This window comes from Dicentrarchus labrax, unplaced genomic scaffold (genome assembly GCF_905237075.1).
Source record: "Dicentrarchus labrax unplaced genomic scaffold, dlabrax2021, whole genome shotgun sequence".
Classification (NCBI taxonomy): domain Eukaryota; kingdom Metazoa; phylum Chordata; class Actinopteri; family Moronidae; genus Dicentrarchus; species Dicentrarchus labrax.
This window is the reverse complement of record NW_026136708.1, coordinates 21,578,362-21,599,215: the sequence shown is the minus strand read 5'-3', so window position 1 is coordinate 21,599,215 and position 20,854 is coordinate 21,578,362. Positions and strand designations below refer to the sequence as shown.

The window sequence follows — 20,854 nt, the reverse complement described above, 5'->3', positions numbered from 1 at the left end:
GGCTCAAACTGATACACACGACCACCTTCAGTTTTAAACAGTTTTCCTTCTGTGTATAAAATACTCTGTAGTTGAAACTCCATCTCACCTTGAGGAAGACCTGCAGCTCCTGGGACTGCGTTCGCTGCAGGATGTCTGGCTGCAGGTGTTTGAATATGGCCACGCACATGTAAACCTGGTAGTCCGGACCCATCACCACACAGGTGGAGATGTAGTGGCAGATTTCTGTCCAGTCCAGAAAGTTCCAGAAACACTGCGTCAGCCAGTGGAGGCACATCTGTGGTGAGAAAGACAGAAGTCCACTTTATTACGATTTCCAGTGTTACGTTGCTCTTACTGAGAATAAACCTGGAAACTGAATATTACAAACTCCTCTACAACTAAGTCTGAGTAGATCACATTTAATACAGGTGAAAGAAAGACCCAAATTATACTGTGACCTGAATGATCTACTTGATGCTTCTGACAAATAATGAACTATGTTTTAGACAATTATTTTCCCTAAAATAAAACAAATGTCATATAAAATGTCTCTTATCTATATTAATACTTCTCTCTATTAAAAGGGAAATTATATATTCTTAAGAATTACAAATAACGGTGTCTGAGTTTGTAGTAAAGTAAACTCATAGTTTTCACATTTTTACATTTTCGACATTATAAACACAATTTAGAGTACAAGTAAGAGCTTCAAACCAGTAAATTATGAGCCAATAAAGGATAAAAAAGCACACACAGGGAAGTGTTTAAAAGACAGAGTGGTGCAAATGAGAAAGATTAAGCAGTGTTTACTTGAATGGCACCGTCCTAGTTAAAGAGTCACAAAACTCAATAATAAGTAGGATAATTACAGAGATTTACTACAGCAGAGTAACACAGAAGTCAATATGTGTTTAGATGTCATTTAAAAGCCTGAGAGCCTGAGGACCGCAGCTACCTCGGCCAGGTGAGCTCAGAGCTCTGCCAGCATGCTACAGGGCTAAAAGTTCACAAATAAAAGATGGAGGTTGATTGTGGCGGCATTAGGCGAGCTCAGCAGAACCTTAAAATGGCTCCTGTATTTCACGAGCAGTCATCAGAGTTACTGTCAGCCACAACAAAGGTGATAATGATAATGGTTCCACATAAAGGTCTAGCTGTGGTACTTTAAAGCAGATATAGTTCCTCCAGTGGCAATTTGGAAACAAATGAGATACAGTAATGTAGTCACAATGAGAGGAAAGCAGATCTGTTGACGTGATGCAACTACTCATTGTTCCTTGACATGTGGCCATCTTATTTTAAATTTCTCTTCCTTCTTACTGTGACATTAGTAAAAGTTGGATTCTCCAAACTCTCTCAGCTGCACAAACGTCTCGTAAATCGCTAATTTCAGTATAATTGATGCCCCTAAACTGTCATATAAAGCTACCTGTTCCGCTTTGTTAATATTATTGTGAATCCAAATCAATCTGCCCACAAACACAAAGTGTAAAAAGAAGAACTTCACTCTGCAGAGCTTCGAAGTTCTGCTGTCAGAAATCAGCAGACCAAAACATAACGGGGTTTAGACGTGTCAGTATTAGCGAACCTGAAAAACAGTTAGAAAATATTAATAGGACAGCTGCTAAAGACAAATCATCAGAGCAGCACTGTACTGAGACAGACAGAGAGAGAGTTTGACATGAAGTAAGATGCTAAAAGGCGTTATAATTCCTAAATCAAAGTATGTATTTATCTTTACGTAGCTTATACGACCGTCTGAATCACAGCGGAGAAATTTAAGTAAAGAAAAATTCAAGTCAATTATCTTAAATTACTCGAACATGCCACTCAAAGGTCCAATGTGTAGGACATCTAGTGGCGTAGTTGCAGACTACAAGGAGCTCCTTCAATGCACATTTTCCATCATACTTTAATGTCTCTACCTCACTGTAAACTTCAATCTTTATACCATGGAGTTCATGTAAAGCATTTACCTTCACATCTACGTGATTGAGATTATGGACAAAAACGTACTTTTAACCAACCTGCCCACTTAAAGATCTCACACAGCTGCACCATCTCTCTGTCCTATACGTCTGGAGTCTGTGTTTACTTCATCTGCTGACTTTGCTTTATCTGCTTCTCTAAATGAATCTTTCTGGGAACCTGTTTACTTTGAGAGTGAAAAATGATAACTCACAGCAGTCTTGAATATTGAGGTGGGATTAGGGGACGAAGAGACAAGGAGACGCATGCTAATGTTTACTTCTGCTGATGACTGAGTTGAGATTAGTGATATTAATGCAGTGGCTCAACAGGATGTTCCCACCTGTTATCGGTGAAAAGAACACAAAGTATTACAGTATCTAAAAACAAAAGGGTCTGTTTACCTACCGAGGACAAAGTAGGGCTTAAAATCATGACATGTAGAGAAGTTTAGGTCCTCTAAAAGAAGAAGATTTCTCCAACGGATCATAAACCAGTGGATGTATATATCTAAGAGCAATCTCTGTGTATGTTGAATTTGTACAAACTTCAAAAGGTGGAACATTTTAAAAGGCTATATTGCGAGATGGAAAATATCTAGACTCAAGGTGCATTTTGCCCTTAGAGATGTTATTTAAGTTGCTGCAGAAAGCATTAAGATGTTTCACCAACGTTTTGATGTGATGAAATTGCACCATTTGAGCCTTTCTGACAGTTATAGCTCAAGTTTAAAAGAAATGGGGTGTGCAGGGCGTAACAGGACTGCCAATCAATCAAAGGGTAGTCGTTGAATAATGCTACAAACAGCATTATTCATTAGAGCTAGGTGTGGACTACTGGAAACCAAACGCATTATCATGAAAACAAGCAAACAAGCATGTTTCGAAAGAGTGTTGTTGGCAGCCAAACAACAAATGAAGGCCTGAAACCGACTCTCCAATGGCCCCTGAGCCAGCAGTTTAAAATCCCCGAGTTGAATGCTAACATCAGCATGTTAACTCATGCTCACCGTTGATGTTTAGCAGGTATAATGTTTACAGTGTCCTTTATACTAGTTGAGCATGTTAGCATAATAACATTTGCTAATTAGCACTAAAGCTGAGGCTGATGGTCATTAGCTTTGCAGGTATTTGATCATAAACCAAAGATAGTATTTCATCTTTAGGGGGGGGGAGAATTTGAGTACCAAACATCATTACAATCCATCAAACAGCTGTTGAGATATTTCAGTCTGAACCAAAGTGGTGGACTGACATTAGCATCCCCAGAGCCACGCTGAAAGGCTAACAAAGTGACAGCATGCTGAACAGCGTACGTGTACTCTAAGAGAGCGACGCCCCACGTGGAAGCAGGTAAAATCTCCGAACTCAGCTGTCCCTGATTAGGATCTGACAACCGTCGGTAGCCGCGAGTCTGACCGAACTTCACACGCATTCGGCAGACATGAAACAGTGCACACACTTTAACAAACTGCCATGGCAGTAATTAGCCACTGTGTTCACTAATGACGCAGGTCTGCTCGAGCATACAAACAAGCTTCACTTACGTTCCATAAACATATTCGATTATGATCGCCCCGTCCTCAGCCATACTCTAATGAAAACACTGGCATCCTAATTTGTGTTGTAATATAAACAAGGAACTGCAGGATCCCTGCTGCTCTTTGTTTTAAACCCTCAGGCAGAAAAAGAATTACACTTACAGTATTTTCTGTGACTATAAACAAGGGACTATAAATCCCTTCAAGGTCTTTCCAAGAGCAGCCCTTTTTCTGACAGTGGCAAAATGTGCTTTTCTCTGTTGTTAGTGTTCCTGTGAGCTAAATCTCGGGGGGGCAAAGGTGAGTGTGACTGTATTCTCATAGTGTTCTTTGCTTCATTTCCCTTCTGCCATAAACAGGCTTCAAGAGCCGTTATTAATCGGAGCACGTCGGGTCACATTGGCCGGCTCGCAGAGATTTCTGTCTGTGTGTGAGAAACACTGAATGTTCTGCAGTAGATCAGAGTGATAATTCAACCTTATTGTTCACAGATATTTAATTTAATCCTATTGTGATATGATAATATAATGTCATTGGTTTAAGACTCCAGCATATAGAAATTCAAAAGGTGTAAGAAGGCTTTAGGTTTTAGTGGCATCTAGAGGTGTAGTTGCAGATTGCAACTCCCCCGTGTCACCCACCCCTTTCCAATTATGCAGGAAAAATATAAAATAGCAAAATGTGTGAAAAATGCAAATGACCCCATCTAGAGCCAGTGTTTGGATTGTCCTTTCTGGGCTACTGTAAGAGTCTGTAGATAAAACGTCTCATTCTAAGGTAACAAGAACACAACTATTCTTATTTTCAGGTGATTATACACTAATGAAAACATAACTATGAATATTATACTCCATTTCTGCCAGTAGATGTTTGATTATGTAATATGTAGTTTTTTGTGATGTTGTCAGCCCCATTTTATCTAACATGTAATTCAGACAACACAAAAGTAATTTTTTTTTAGACAATATCGCCAAACAATTGCTGCTTTTCTCTTTTTTATAATGTTATAAATTGAATATTTGGGGGTTTTGGACCTTATTTAGGACACATGCACTACACACCTCATGTTTCTTCCCATAATTCAGCTTATTAATCATTTACCTGTCACAGGTTCCTGCACACGCTAAAGACTATTTCAGTTTAAGTCTCTTCCCATGACACACACTCCCGTTTTCACGGCAGTCTGACAGTTTTAAATACTTAAACGTTCTGTAAATGGAATCCGACAGAGGCCTGCGTCCACACACACACTCACCCTCTACTGTATGAATGTCAGAGGTGTATAATGCTTCATTTGCCACTGCTGCTTTGTCAGGCTTTCAAAAGCTCAAACTTCTGCAATAGATATTTCCATTTCTGACTGAAGAACAGGTGCCCATTATCGCCTTGAAGTGCAAAGAGATGAGCGGAATGTTAACGCGTTACTCCACCCGGGAGACGGCAAGTTCAGATCCTTGATGCAAATGTGGCGAGCCTCATAAGCGCGCCTGCTGCCGTACATTATGTGAGCCTCAACTGTCAACTGCAAGACACACAGAAGACGGGATCAAACATAAGAGGATTCAAGGTGAATCTGCCTTTTCTGCCTTGTTGTTTGTGAGAGAGAAGTCGGTGTCAAAAGAATAAAGAGTCAAGGAGCAAAGATCTGACTTTTCAACTGCTCTGGTAAAGAAAAGGGAAAAGATTCAATGTCAAAGCCGTATTTTGGTATTTTATAGTCGACTGAAGTCAAAGCAGGATAAAAAGGGAAGTCATTCATAGGGTAACCAAAAAAGTGTGGGTTTAAGGCTTTAAATCCAGTTTTGGGTCTCTTACTGACATCTTTAATGAAATATTATTATTCAACAACAGTGACAAAACAATATGTGCTGCTGACTCTTTTGGTGTTGTCGGTGCAGCAAAGTCTGAGCAGCGTAATTTAAATAAAACCAATCTAATCCGAATTCAGTTCCTTTTATTTCCTCCATCAGTAGTCATGGCTGTCCTTTAATGATCTAAGAGGCTCAGAAAGTGGAAATTATAATACAAAGACAGTATATTCAATATTTGATTTAAACTAATTTTCTGCAGTATAGACAGAAACTATTGTCTACAAAGCTTCATCAGTCTCAGTTTAACTTTCTGTGAGTGCAGAGATGAAATATTTCACACACAGGATGAATTGAACGTTAATATGAGGTTTTCTTTTTGTAGAAACAATGTGGACTCAAAGATTGGTAGGCTCGGTTTTCTTTCAGCCCAACCTGTGTGGAATATCATGAATATCAAAGCGGTTTCAGTTGTACATTTGCTTAAAGATCTGTCCAACAGCTTTGATTCATATTGGACTATGTGCATAAAGTAATGACATTCTCAATCCTGGTTCAGATTTAAAAGGACCAGTGCGTATATTCAGGTGATGAAAACATACCTATGAATATTATATTCCATTTCTGCCAACAGATCCTCCTGAATGTTACCCACACACTTTCTCCTTCTCTACGGATCATACCTGGGATGGGGTGAAACCAGACATCCTGAAGGCGGAGTGGACCAGAGGAACTTCAGCTTTCAGCAGCATCTCCACATAGTGAGCTGTGCACCAGTAGACAGGAGTGATTCCCGATTCAGCCACTTCCACGGGAACATGGACCTGTCATGACAAACATGAGCTTTTTATCTCCAGAACATCTTTAAATTGAAGGCAAAGCTGTAAATAATGACCAATTTTGCTCGCACCACTGGTGGATACTCAAAGAAGAAACATAAATGACAAGCTCCATGATTTGTATTCAGTGCTGATATATAGATAAAAACAAGAATACTTCTATTTTGAGTAATGGGAATAGAAACAGTAGGCTGCTTTGTGCTGGTTGTGGAGTGTGTGTGTGTGTGTTAACGATGCGTGTTCATGTCCACATTCGCTCCCAAATTTGCGGCTGCCTCTTAATTATTTGTGCCCTTTTCTGTTTTTGCGTTTTATTGACTAAAATCGACCGGGTTGTGAAGTTGGAGGCTAACTTAACTGCTGTATGGAGAAATCCACCGGCTGCAACTGCATCAAACACACCGAGAGCACGCAGCACACGTTCAGTCGAGTCTGATCGAGCCGTAATTGATTTTGACGAGAGACGAAACGATGACAGAGGTTGGCATAATGATAGCAAAGCTTAATCTCAGCACCTCACGTCTCCCCTGTAATTTAGAATGATTGAAGCTAGACTTCTCCCCCTAACTTCAACGATTACTATTACTTTTATTTCTCCTCCTAGTTTTTTCAATTCAGTAAGAAAAAAACAACACATCCTGTTTGTTTTTCACCGTGTCGAGAAATGAAGACGCAGAGTCAAACTGAAAGTCATTATGTGGAAAAATGTTGTTAGAATTCATTATCATCTTCATTTATTCATTTCCCTTTACTGTAACATTGCTGTGATTGTTGACGTGCTCCATATAAAAAAGGCGGGTTTAAACGAGGAGACGGAGATCGGACGCTGTTCACATTTAAAGGTGCTTTTCAAATGTGAACATGAGCTGAGACAACGTTACAGTCCCTCCATAGAAACCTACAGTGGAAATTTTGATGGATAGCTCGGCGTCAGATGTAACTTGCTGATAGCAGCACCACAACACTAGATGGATGTATTGGATATTCATATTACACTTTAATGACATTCTTATTACATGCAATTTGGCATATTGTAATATTCATTCACTGTGATACAGAGCCGGGGTTGTAGTGAGCAGTTGTGTGTTCCTGAAAAGTTTTTCCAACTTACTTCATATTATCTTCACTATTAACAACCCATCACTGCCATCAGAAACACCAGCAGCCAATCACAGCTCATGTGGATTTCAGTGGTTTTTCAGTAGCCTCACTCTCACAACCGAAACTGGATAAAAACTCAAAAGGGTCACCGCAACATTTCATGTGCTCTTTGACGTGAGAGTGGCTCCAGATTTTCCTGACAGAAAGGTTATAAGAGCTCGGGGTATCTCAGTTTCTTGACATATGCAGGGTTTGGGTAACTGACGACGTGATTTTGGTGTTTAAAGGAGAAGACAAGATAGCCCCCCCCCCCTTTGTGACCTAGTTTTCTTGGGTGTAACTAGACTGTTGGAAGCAAAAACCACAGTAACCACAGTTGTTTACAGTCTTCCTTTCTGGCCAGCAATGTATTAGAATACATTGATTAAAGGAGCAGTAGATAACTCCTAACAGCATTTGCACGAATCCACCAACAGCTGAATGAAAACAACCAATCAAAACCAAGAAAAATAGTCTCATTCCAAAGTTGTTGAGTCTCAACAAGCAACTATCTTCCTCAAACATTATTAGAAAAGGTACCTACTGCAGCTTTAAGACAACAGAGAGTGTATATTAAAAATAAATGGTGTTGCATAAAGCCAGAGGGGCTCAAAGGTGATAGTGATGCTAATATAAAGTCTAGACTGATAGGACCTGCCTGGGGATCTAAGGTTAATAACTAACTCAAAAGGACACAGGCTGTTTCAGGATAACAGCCAAACCAAACCATGCACTGAAAATTCTTGTCGGTTCAAACCCAACGTAACCAGCGACAGGTTGTCCGAACTGTCGTCATCTACACGCGGGAGTGCTTTTACCTAAAGCGTTCACTCTGTCACCCTGGATAAAAAAAAGAAGGGCTGTAAATTTTACTTCTACAAAGATGAATGTAAATCTAAGAGCAGCTCACGTGTGCATCTATAAACATGTCCATCTCTGAACAACACCTACACACTTAAATAACATGCGGCTGTAAAAAAAAAAAGCTGTTCCAGCCTTAAAAGAGAGATGCTTATCATGCTAACCAATATAACACTTACAAAAAAGCAATCCAACACTGTCTCCTGAGCAGCAGTGTGTGATTGTGTTGTTCAAAATAAGGTGGATACCTGACTGAACTCTTCACAAACCAAGATAGCAACAATATGACAATAGGATGACAATTGAGGTCTTTAAAACTTCCACTTTGCTGCCATTTCAGGCCTCTAAAGTGCCAAATTGCTGCACATTTAAATCCCAGCTGTTGCACTGCTGAATAGACTGTGCTGTTGTTCTTTTAGCACGGTGTTATGCTCACCGAGGCGTGTATCCTTGCAGGCCAGATGAATGCAGAGATGAGCAGAGAGGACAGGTTGAGCAACAAACTCAGAGACCGGTCTGTGTCTCCCGCCATGATGAGGAACACGGTGGAGGCCAGCCAGTCGTGGCCTGGATAACCATCCTGTTGAGTGACTGCAGGACAGAGTTAAAGAGCCGAAACACTGGTGGAAAGCATACAAAGATCAGTGACTCAGACTCAGTAATGCTGAACAAACACACTGTAGCTGCTGAGATTAGTTTTCCAACATGACAATGCGATGGATACTGTGGATTGTGGACCCATACAGTGTTTCTTATCTTCAAATTAGCCCTCTGTAGCACATATTCAAAAAGGTAACAGCTTTAAATCAAGAGAAAGTACCACTTTGCATGTAAAAATAAATCTGAATTAAGTGGCAGCCTCTGCATTGTATTACTAATTAATGATCTACAGAGCTTTGCATCAGCGTGACACAAAAAAAAAAACAGACTAATTTGACTTGACAGATATTTTCTGGCAACAGCAGGTGGTGTTAAATTAATTCAAACAACAGAATTAGTTATACAAATATTATATCTCATTGCTTTTGTTGATATTTTGAAGAACTTTCAAAGATCCCGTTTAGGTGTCACAAGAAACTGAGTCCTTATGTTGTGTTAAATAAAGCGTTGAGCTAATACCACTTTACTGTCAACTGACGCTGACACCATTGAGTGTCACCCACAGAGCGAGTAATGCTTTGACAGTCAATTAACCCTGATACACCAGACCATTATCTCATAGCAGAAAAACAGCCTCCTACAGTTCAGACCACCAGGATACAATTCCTCGTCTGCAGTATCATTTTGTGAATTTATGAGATGAAGAAAAGCCTAAAACAGACCAGGTCTAGTATGAAAATATGGAGCTTTTTGTGATTTTGGGGTACGAGGAGTAAGGTATGAATCATGTTAAGACATTCATCCAATACAAGCCATTTACTATAAGGTCTCCCATGTGGTAGCTCAGCTTTGTGAACACCACATTACAGCAATGACGAGAGTGAAAAAAAAAAAAAAAAAAAAAAAACTAACACGATTTGAAAACACTGAGGTCGCAACACAATCAGACTTCAAGGTTTCTAACTTGAAGCTTTCTCTCATCAACTGCATCTCAAGTGGTTCATTCAGGCTCTGGAGCATTTACTCTGTAAGGTCAGTTTCATTTAGATAATTTCATTCAGATGGTGCTGGAAGGAAATGACTGCACTGATATGCCGGTCTGAGTCCTGCTCCGGGAGAACTGCGGAGCGATTAGTCTCAACTCCAGAAACAACCCCCGGGCTATCGACGCCTCCTGCTTTTTATGTCTTTCTGCTGAGCTGCTGCCTTTTGAGCACTGTGGACCTTTAACTTTTATTTAGTTAGAATGCACACAAAGATTTTATTTGCAATTTGCCCTTGAAACGCTCACCAGATATAATGTAAGGGCATCTAAAATATGCTTTACAGACTCAGAGATGATTCAGGTTACAAAGAGGACATTGTGGTTGGTTGGTTTAACCGTTGGATCGGTCCTCATTAACCAACACTACCAGTTGATTAACACTACAAGCTCTGACAGACAAGCCTCATCTACTTGGAGTACACGCTATCATTTCGAATGATAAAGAATTATAAATAAAGAGTTGGTGGGAAAAGAAAAAAACCCACATTTTGATCTGCTATCACTCAATAACATGAATGAAGCTCAAACTGAAAATACTGACTTCCTTAAACAACTTCTCTCTAAAATCAGTGCTTTGTTTTGCATTCCTTGATTGAACCAAGGGACTACAGAATACTTAGTCTGGGTAAATTTCAGGATCTAAAAGATATCTGCAATGCACTAAAATCATCAGATCTTTCTCCAAAAGCTTTCTCCAAAAGTTCTAAAAGTATATTAAATTAATATATTGTATGCTGTGCACTGCAGTTTGGACCTGTTGACGCTTCCTGAACAACAACAGACTAATGTTGGCTGCAGAAACACTGCGGTAAATCTGCATGCGGCTAAATTTAAATTGCTCGGCATAAAAGATCGTCACAAGCAGCTTCTTCCTATTAGCTCAAATGTCAGCGTGGTTTCAGTGTTACAAGGAAAATGTCAGGCTGTTTTATATTTGTGAAGACTCTTTATCTCTGCTCGGTGTTTTCATGTTCAATTGTCCACATACAAAGGGAACTTTTCTGAAGGAGAGAGGAGGCCTATCAGTTGCCATTTGGGACAAAAGAAGGCTGAACTGCTCACTGAGACACAGATGGAGTAAAATAATCTGTATTGTGTTGATGAGACGGAGGTGGACACTATCGGTTTCTCCACGTCTCTCTCTGAGTGACTACTGAAGTTATCAACCCGAGACTGCTGCCACTGCACACAAACAGTGTCCTCGGTTGAATGGAGTGACAGAGCAGAATGGGGGCAAAGAGAAAATATATTGCATTTAAAATGAAAATAAAATGGTATGTGTCAAAATATGAGTGCAGGATAAAGTCAAAATGTCTTTTGGTGTGTGTTAATGTGTATTTGAAAGCATCAACAGTAGTTGTATAAAACGCTACTCCCACTTTACTCCTCTCTCGACTCTCTCTTAATAAATTACGCTTTGACAATATAGTTTAATCAAACCTAAACTTCTTATGGTCATGAAACTTAAATTAACCTTAGGGAAGCTAGGTACAGTGTTACTGAACCAATCAGCGTCCTTTAAGGGAAGCAGCTACGAGGGTGGGCGCTAGGTGTGACGCAGCGAGAGGCGACTGTTAAACAACAGTGGCGGCTAGGTTGCTTGCTTCTTTCACTGAAAGAGGAGCAAAGAACGTCACTGAAGGTTTTTCTCGATGGAAAAGATGTTTTCTTTCTTCTCCCGACTGAGTTTGAAAAGTTTGACTACATTATATGGTTCATTGATCTGAAGTTCACCCGTGATAGACAGATGGTTCGTCCAGTCCACGAGTATTTTTTGAAATGGGTTGATTGTGGACTTTGTAAAGGATACTGAGCTCTGAAGTAGTTTTAACTCTCTGTGTGGACAAGAAGATCTTAACATGCTTCATTAGCTGCGTCAGGTCGTTCACAGCATCTTCTTTCAGTAGCTTGAGGTAGCTGCCGTACCTGGAGACAAAAGACAAAACAGAAATAATGTATATCTCTCCCACGCAGCAATCAATCCTTCATGGCTCTAAAGACAGTGGAGATGGTTGTGGATTTCAGGAAGAACCCAGGCCCACACAACCCCATCACACTGTGGCCCCTTATCCACCAAATTAGTTGTGTGGGAGCTGGATATCAGACTGCATTCACTTCCTTTTTTTGTTAATTTTCTCTTCCTATGCACCAAAACTTGGTAATAAACCTAATTCTGACAATAACAAAGACACAAAGAAATACTGAGGCCTCATGCAAACAGACAGAAGCACTCATTAAAATTCAATTCAACAAGTCTGATGTGGTCAGATTAAACTTGGCAAGTCTGACACTTGTAAGTCAAGGATTAATTATAAATTCATGTCCAACTACTTTAAATCCTCTCTGTGGGTACCGCTCTCATACTGTGCTCTGTTGATACCAATAATGCAAACATGGCACTCAGTGTTTCTGAACATGCTCTGAAACTTTTCGCCTGAAACGCTCCCTTCAGGGGGGAGGTGTCGAGCAAAGAGTTATATCCACGATGTAATGTAGCAGCGGGGTGTCATTTAGAGCCTAAACGAGCAGTGAGAGAAAAGTAAGTCAGATGGCCTACTTATGGGAAAATAAAGAACAGACCAAGTATTATGCACACTGGCGCCATTAGAGGGAAAACAGAACAGCAGGAGAACCCTTGAACACCTTCGACAAGTGTGGGGGTCTAACAGGAGCAGAAGGGAATAATATTATTCCTCCGTATACAGCAGCATGTTTTCTGAAAATGGTGTGAACAGACCATTTCAACGGGGCTCTCGGGTACCCTGAAGGAGACAGGGCTGTGGCCTTCAGATGATCCAGCTCCTGAATTGGGGAAACAGCTCACACCTGCTGCCGTTGTACTCCATTTTAATCTGGATAAACCTTTCTCTATTCCTTAAGCAATGACCTTCTCCCTTTTCAGCTTTGGTGCAGCTACAGAAAGAACCTCTTTACTGTGTGATTCTGAGGGATTGAAAGCAAAAACCTTGGACCTCATGCATAAACGATGTAATTATTATTTCTTAAATACTAAATATGTATGTGTGATAGAGGAATGGCACAATGAAGTGGGAGAGGGAGTGGGATTTAAATGTAAAATATCACTTTAAAAACATCATATACTAAGGCGTCTTCACCATGATGAGGGACAATTATTTAAGAGCGGTACTTCATGAAGGAGAAAGCCTCCTGGAGCTCTGACTAACTTTCTCTTTGGCATGAGCTAAATGTTAGCGTACTGCCAGGTTCTGTCAGAAAGAGCCAATGACTCATAGGCTAGCAACAGCCTTGACAACATCATATTGATTAACAGACACACACACATACAGACTAATCAGTGTTGAATTCAGATGCATGACGCACGGTTTATGTTTTCATATTGGGTTGGGTAATAATGGGACAGAACGTGATAAATGTTTATGTAAGTGCTGAAAACAAGTATAATATCATTATTTTTGTAATGAAAACCAGGACGATTGTGAGTGAGTGACGACAAAATAAACTTTGGTATGAGCTTTACTCGGTGCTAATTAGAAAATGTTAGCATGCCAACAGGCTAAATTAAGATGGTAAACATGCATATTTCTGTGTCTGTGCATACACAGTTTATCATCTGAGCCCAGACGTCTACCAGTTTCTCCAGTATCAACCTGGAGTAAATTCAACCTTCAACCAAACAGGACCAGAAATGTCCAGTACGTCAACAGTTCTTTTGACAGAATTCAAGTATTTAAGGATATTTCTTTTGAGTGGAGGCTGCATTTACTAAAACGAAGCTTACAGTTCATTGAGTATAAGACTTGAGTGAACACAGCAGGTTGCTCCTTCCCTGGTCGCTGCTGGGAGAAGACTGTCTTATTAAATGAGGGTTTATGAACTATAGAAAAACACTTTACATACATACCTGAGACAGGTGTTGATTCCCAGCTGCTCCACAGATGATAATGCAGCACTCTTCACACTCTTCTCCTCTGCTGTAAAACAAGACGATTAAAGAGGAGAGGTGGTTATTACCAAGCAATGCAATACCCAAAGAGCAGAGCTGGAGGGTTTTTGGGGGCATAATACTCCCTCAATATCACTTATGGGGTGCGTTACGGCTGTGGAAAATGGAAAAAACATGACATAATATCGTGACTTGCTACTTTTAAGGCACTACAGATGTGATGTTGTGTCTGGGTAATTTTGTAGTTGGCACTTTTACAGCAGTTGTTTGGCATTCAGTTGAGATGTGTGCGAGATAGCGCTGCATCAAGGTGACTTGGGTAATTTCACTAACAGTCAGCCACGGGTAATTTCACAGCAGCATTTTGATGGTTTACAGCAGCGGTGTCATAACTCTTGATTTTAGGAGTGTGGTGGAGTTTTCTTTTGGTTGGGAGTTACAGTATGAAATTTTGAGCCTTGTGAGAAAGCTCTTTATCTCAGGACTTTATCTTTATCTGTGCAGTTGGGTCCTGCAGTGAGATACTGCAGCAGCAGACAGTGCTGGAGCAGGGCGGCTTTAGATCCACATGCCACAGCTTTGTACAGATTGTTGAGCTATCAGTCTCACCAGACGCTCTCATGGGCTCTTACTTAGCACCAGTAAGTGTACAGAATCATAAAAATATATTAGCTTTTGGAGTTACAGTTGTAATTGTGTGGAGAGAACGATGAATGAAGCAATAACTGCGGGAAGACTGATATTTTGTTTTGGAAGATATTTCCACTGAATCCTGGCTTTGGGGAAAAAGAATATTATTTCATTCTTGCTAATGGATCCCCTGCTTCAGGCAGTTTGTGGTAAGATGATGAGAAGATTTTAACAATTAATATGAGTATTATCGAGACAGCGTGAGTGGCAGGGAAAACTTGAAATCCAATTTACACACTAATGGTGCAGAAATTTGCTGGGGAAATGATAATATGGTAGCCGTAATCTGCGATATCAAAGTGATAATTCAACATTGTTACCATCAAAAAATCACCGCCAAGCATTGTGGATTAATCGGGGGTCTTCAAATCTTGTATTAATTGAGAAAAAATAACTTGTGATGAGGGCATGAAGCAGTGCCAGGACAACTAGTGCTGTATTTTCTACCTCACCCTTCTATCCTCACATATTAACATCTCTAAAAAAACCTCTTGCTGATGGCAATTACTGTCTAATGGAGATGAATGCTCTCTTGTTGTATTTATTCCCTCCCTCCCCATTCCTCTCTCCTCCTGTCTCATCAGCATTGTGTCGCTGGCGTCTACTTTACAGTTCGTAATAACTATAATCCGACCATTTAGCTTTTGTTAAAAAAGAGCCACTGTTGAAAGATGGCACGTGCAATGTATCTCTAACATTAGTTGTGACAATCTGTAATTAATTGCTTATCAAAGCGACCGTGAAAGTTATGAAGAGTAATCTCGGGGATCTGCATTTAGCTCCGAGTTGATTCGGTTTCCAGAATCCTTACAATCCTCCGGAGCTTTGGAGAAATTAAAACACAAAAATAATCTTGAGAATAAAGAAGCCTGCAGAATTAAAGGGCTTTTAGTGAGTGAGTCATTGTTATGAGACACATCAAGAGAAAATCCTTTAAGATGAGCACACGACATCTACAAGGAGGTTATTGATGCATGTGAGCACAGCCACACATGAGGCCTTAAAAAATAAATGTTTAATCATCCTTGAATGAAGATTTCCAGCATTCTCCGAGGATAAACTCAAACACGGATGTGTGAGTGGCACAGGTAAAGTTTCCATCTACTTCAGCAAACGCTCAGACCAGGGTCACAGCAGAAAAGGCAGCAACAAGGACCTTGATACTTAAACTGAACATGACAAAAAAGCGGGAAAAAGGGACTAAAAGGTTTAAATAACCTGTATTACTTTTGTATATACAGAATCTTTTATACCAAATTGTATAACTTGTATCACCTGAGAAAATATCAGGCTGTCTGACTACCACCATTATATCTGGTGTTAAAATACAGTAGTGTAGGCCGACCCTATTCAGCTATAGACACTTCACACAGGAGGCAGATTTATTCCTAAAAAGATGTTTAATTGTTGTTGAATCCTGAATGGAACCGGTTCAAGACCTAACAGAGCTAATCTGGAGGAAAAGGGGAACACCTGATCCACACTTCTGTTCCCAATAGTTCCCATTTTCCCATCATATTTTAGCTTCTAACTAATGATGGTTGTGTTGTGTGTATGTACAGGCATGAACGTGACTACGTAGCAGGCTGATATTAAAACTAAATATAACAGGAAAAGGCAGAACTTATTTTAAATTCCACTTAAATTTGCATTCAAAAGTATTATCATTTGTTAAATCTTTAAGAGATTCCTCAGTTAACCACTAGAGGCAGCTTGTGTGCCACCATTGGTTCACATACTGTAGTCTAAGCACCAGTGCTATACACTTTTTAAAACTTTAAATCTGTCATCTTAAGTTTTTAAAATTACAACTGTCCTCTTTTTCTTCAGTTTTTCTCTCCTTTGAACTATTTCTGTAGGACAGCTATATGATTCCTTGTATCTAAGTACAGTATACTGACAATTAAGTAGAACTGAATTGAACTGACTCAGGCTCTTTGGCTGGCTGAAGCGCAGAGGAAAAGGTTTTAAACCAAACGTAGGATGTGGTGAGAAGGACGAGGACTGATTTGAGAAAGCGTGGATCTCCGTCTGACCTAGTAAGATGTAGCAGTGACGTAAAAAAGGTGCTCTCTCTTTGTTTCCAGCCACCCAATTTCAACTGGCAGCCGAAATAAATGAGATCACTGGACAGCTGACTTCAGGAGACAAGGCCATGAACGGCGAGGAGATACAAGTCAGAAGAGGGAACTGACAGAGGTTAATACTTGGCAAATGAGTCCCCTCTCTCCATACAATGGGAGCACTCAAGTAGGGCAGAGTGGCTGAGACTCTAGTCGGTGTCAATCAAACACTAAAAGGGGGCCTACCACCCGTTCCCCTGCTACGCACACACTAACTTATACTCACACACATGTAACTGGCAGATTGCTGAATTCAACAAGAGCCATGACAGCTGTCTGGCCTCCTCAGAGGCTATTTGGTGGGAGGAAATGGAACAGCAGCGTGTGTGTGAAATAGAAAGGACACCAGAAAACCTTCATTTTAAAAGCAATGAATAGATGTAGAAACGTAGGCTAATGTGGCAATTTCAGAGGCGATTCTTGGTTTTGATGCTGGAGCAGCAGGTGCAAAAGCACTTTAAGGGTTTTATAGATTCTATACAACAGCTTCTATGCAAGTGTACTAACTGAAGGACGTGCTGCCAAGACGTCTGACCAAACACCAACTGATCAGACGGGACTACTCGTTACGAGTTTCACTCTTAGAAACACAGAACAAAATAACAGTAAATTATATTTCTCTTTTTTTTAACTGATGACGTTTCAGCCCCATCTCAGGTCTACTAACAGTGATCAGCACCTCACTACACACTTTTAGTATATTGTGAACGTAACATATAACGTTACTCGGGACATCCAGTTTCATTTCCACAACAACAGGGTTACCTGCTTGAAGGTGTGTCTTTACAGGCAGAGAGCTGCAACATATTTAACTTACTATAAATTCTCCACAACTTAACTTAACATGACTCCTATGTGGCTGAAAGTGAACATGAAACAGTAAAATAAAGCAGAAATCTGAAAATACAAACAGAGACACAGGAGAGAAACTTCAAACCACAGAGATTCAGTTAGAAGCTACTGGGAGCTGAACATTCAAAGACTTCTCTGCTCTCCTGTAAAGACAGGAGTTGAGTCTTGCATGTATTTTGAGGGGGAGAAGGGGGAGAAGGGGGCGCCCTATGGCCCTCCTCCGGAGAAGGTCCATCTCGGACGTCGCTCGGCACAACATGGCGCGGCCAAAAGTGCTAATTTAAAAGCCCTATCTGTGTTACAAAGTGATTCGCTATATCTCCAGTTTCACTTAAGGCGTGAGTTGAAGTAAGGGTTGTACATTTGTACATTAGCGCCCGTTCTCAACTCCATTCAATCCCCAGACAAAGACAACAAGGTGGGGGCTGATATCTCTGCTATCAAAGATCAGACATTCCTACCAATCTAACGTGTAAAATGTGGGGGCCATCGGTCCTATAAACCGTTTGATGTTAATAAATTGTGTGAATGAGTGTGACTGATTTTGAAAAATGAAGTGAATAAAAATAAAAATAAAAATATAATAATGTCATTAAGTGGAAAAATCAACAACTTTTGAAGTGTGTGAGAGAACTTAGATAAATAAATCATCAAAACAAACGCTCAGAATTAAGATTCTTGATCAGCGTGGCCTCGGAGGAGACATTGCCTCTGTGCTGATGGACTGACGGAGACAGCGCTGATAAAAGACATCAAACACTCAGTGGGGAAATAGATCAGTCTTCAGTGGAAATAGGCTAGCAGCAGAGCCTTTCTCCTTACTGAGAAATATATGATTAATAAAATTACACTGAACACACTCCATGTACCCTTTTTAATCACTATCATTCATTATTTATAGTGCAGAAACAGTCAGATTCTGCCTTTTATTATCTGCTGTTTGTTATAACTGATTGTCGACTTATTCTTAGCAGCTGATCCTGCTGAATCCCTTCACTCTCACAAATGATCTGCTCTTCGTCAGTAGATCCAGAACATAAAGCCTATCAAATTCCGAACACTATTTTAAAAGAAAAACCTGTATTTCTCAGGCATGAATCCTGCAGCCAAATATACCAGAAAGTTTGCAGTATTCCATTTAAATCTCAAAGACAACTCGTACATAGTGTGAGTGCTTTCTATCATTCTAAATTAGCTCATTAAACCACAGGAAACCGCTGCAACAATACTTCTGCCTTGTGCGACACAGCAGGTAGCTCCAACTAGGACTGGATTATGTTAATGTTATTGTAATACGAAAATATGGATATATATCATGATTTTTTTCCAGATTTGTTTGTGTGTAAAGCACCAATCACAGGGAATCTGCTCTTTTCTGATTCTGATTTGAGCCACTTCCAATATGTGGTCCAAACATCGACATATATAAAGATGGACGACATGTCAGCTCTCTAAAAGTGAGGCCAAAACACCTCGATCGCCCCCTGGTGGCTGACTGCAGTACAGGTTGCTATATTGCAAAAAAATCAAAGTAGATGTCAAATGAATGTTTCCCAAAGATGGTTTCTGTTATTATAGGTAGTTCTTATCACGCTGATTCTTCTTTAAGTTTATTTCAGTTTCAATGAGTTATTTTAAGCTATAAAAAGGGAGTTTCTCCTCATGATTGACAGCTGAGCCCTGCTCGTGATTGAGTCGGCCAGGCGTATGGGCGGGACCTCGATACCGGAGCCAATCCCAAGCACTACTGTGGAGACCATCTTTTATATGTCGCTTTTACGTCGCTCTATTTCAACATTCGGCATGATTCTGCGACGACAGCAGTCCATCAGCGGCGATGGAGGTAGTCGGTGGAGGGACAGTGAGGTGTGAGACCTCGTAAGAACCCTGTTTCTGTCAATGTAGAATAATCTCTGACAGGTAACAGGTTTATATTGTTTCACGGTGTTCCCCATATTCAGAACAAACTTCAAGACAACTTGAGGTCGGCTCCGAGTCACAGTTCTTTCAAACTTTTTCAGTTTGCCTCGACTTTATAGTGGATTCAATTTGTAGCTGGAACGTTTTATTCCTCCGTTTATTCTATTTTGTTCTATTCACCTTAAGTTCATCTTCTATTTTAAATCCAATACAAGTTTTATATTGAATTGTCTTTTACATCTTGCCCTCATATAATTGTTTTTTCTTATGTAAAGCACTTTAAATGAGCTTTTATCCCCTCATCACTCCCAGTCAGGCTTCCAGCTCATCCTCTCACCAGCCACCAAATCAAAACTATAGAAAGTTCTGTGGAATAATGGTGCAGTCTTATAGATAATATACTGTTATTAACTTCCAATTAATGGCTTGACTTCCCCTGCTGCCTACAGTATAACAGACTCATATGTAAGTACAATAAGTATTAGGGAGATTAGATCTAATGTAAAACAATGATTATGGTTAAAAGACTACTCTGTGATTAATGGACTATGTTTTGCCTGAGACAAAATACAATCTAACTCTAATCTTTTGTCAGATATCGGCAGAATTTAAGTGTTTTCTTAGCAATTTTTATATTTTTCCACTTAAATAAAAATATAATATTTCATAAACGTGCATTGACATTTGACACTTAACTGTAACAAACATATACTGTTAAAAAGGGAGTTATATTGCCATCATACAGGAAAGAAGCTATTGCTATTGGCATTGCATTTCCATAAAAATCAATTAAAGTTAAAAAAAAAAAAAAAGAGTCTAATTTAATGTGCATTGTAATTGCTGGAAGGTCTTTACTGCTGAGGAAGGGGCTACTTTTGGGAGACGTATGGAGACAATACTTACAGTACGACTAATAGTAGCTGACTTATATTTATAACTTACATTGCACCTCTCCTCCTACTTTTAAGTCACTTAATTAGGTTGCAATGCTAATTAACCAGCCACAATACTAACTACCTCCTACAGTATATAAAAGTCACTGAGTCTGGGAGAAACAACTGACCAGATGACACTAATTTGCTCATTTTATCTACAATCATCACAGCGCTCTACCTTTTTCTCTGCTTGTGCCGTTTGCTGTACTTTGAGTGGCTGTAAACCTCTTTCCGTTCTGCTCTACAGAAATACATTAAAACTGTACTTGGATGATCTGAGGTTCATCACCTCAAGGGCTTAAAGCAGTGGCGGTATCATAATTATAATCATATTACTAATCAGTGCCAGGTGATTGAGCAGACATCCAAACATTATTTGAGCAGAGTCATATAGCCCCGTTCGTTCAATTCAAATGTAATTTTCATTATTTCCAGTCATGAATTGATTTAAAACATACAGTGCTGACACAAGTTCATCAATGCTATGGCTGTGATTATTTAAACTAACATGGCAGGCATCATGTTAGACTTGATTAAACATGAAGAACTATTTCATTTTATCTTGGAGGAGACTTGGGAGGAGACTTACCGCTTTATGTTAGAAGTTATACGGAGGAATTCTGCTT

The 20,854-nt window shown here is 39.8% G+C and overlaps 1 protein-coding gene across 4 annotated transcripts in view; it reads right to left on the bottom strand.

The window, feature by feature from the left end:
- tbc1d32 (TBC1 domain family, member 32) overlaps positions 1 to 20,854 on the bottom strand; it is a 73,329-nt gene that overhangs the window by 7,294 nt on the left and 45,181 nt on the right. For all 4 annotated transcript variants that reach the window (XM_051409748.1, XM_051409746.1, XM_051409745.1 and 1 more), the window contains exons 29-33: positions 13,667 to 13,736; positions 11,594 to 11,709; positions 8,575 to 8,729; positions 5,982 to 6,122; positions 89 to 277 (exon numbers count right to left, since the gene is read on the bottom strand). In XM_051409748.1, coding sequence (XP_051265708.1) covers positions 89 to 277; positions 5,982 to 6,122; positions 8,575 to 8,729; positions 11,594 to 11,709; positions 13,667 to 13,736 — 671 coding nt within the window. The remainder of the gene's footprint in view (positions 1 to 88; positions 278 to 5,981; positions 6,123 to 8,574; positions 8,730 to 11,593; positions 11,710 to 13,666; positions 13,737 to 20,854) is intronic.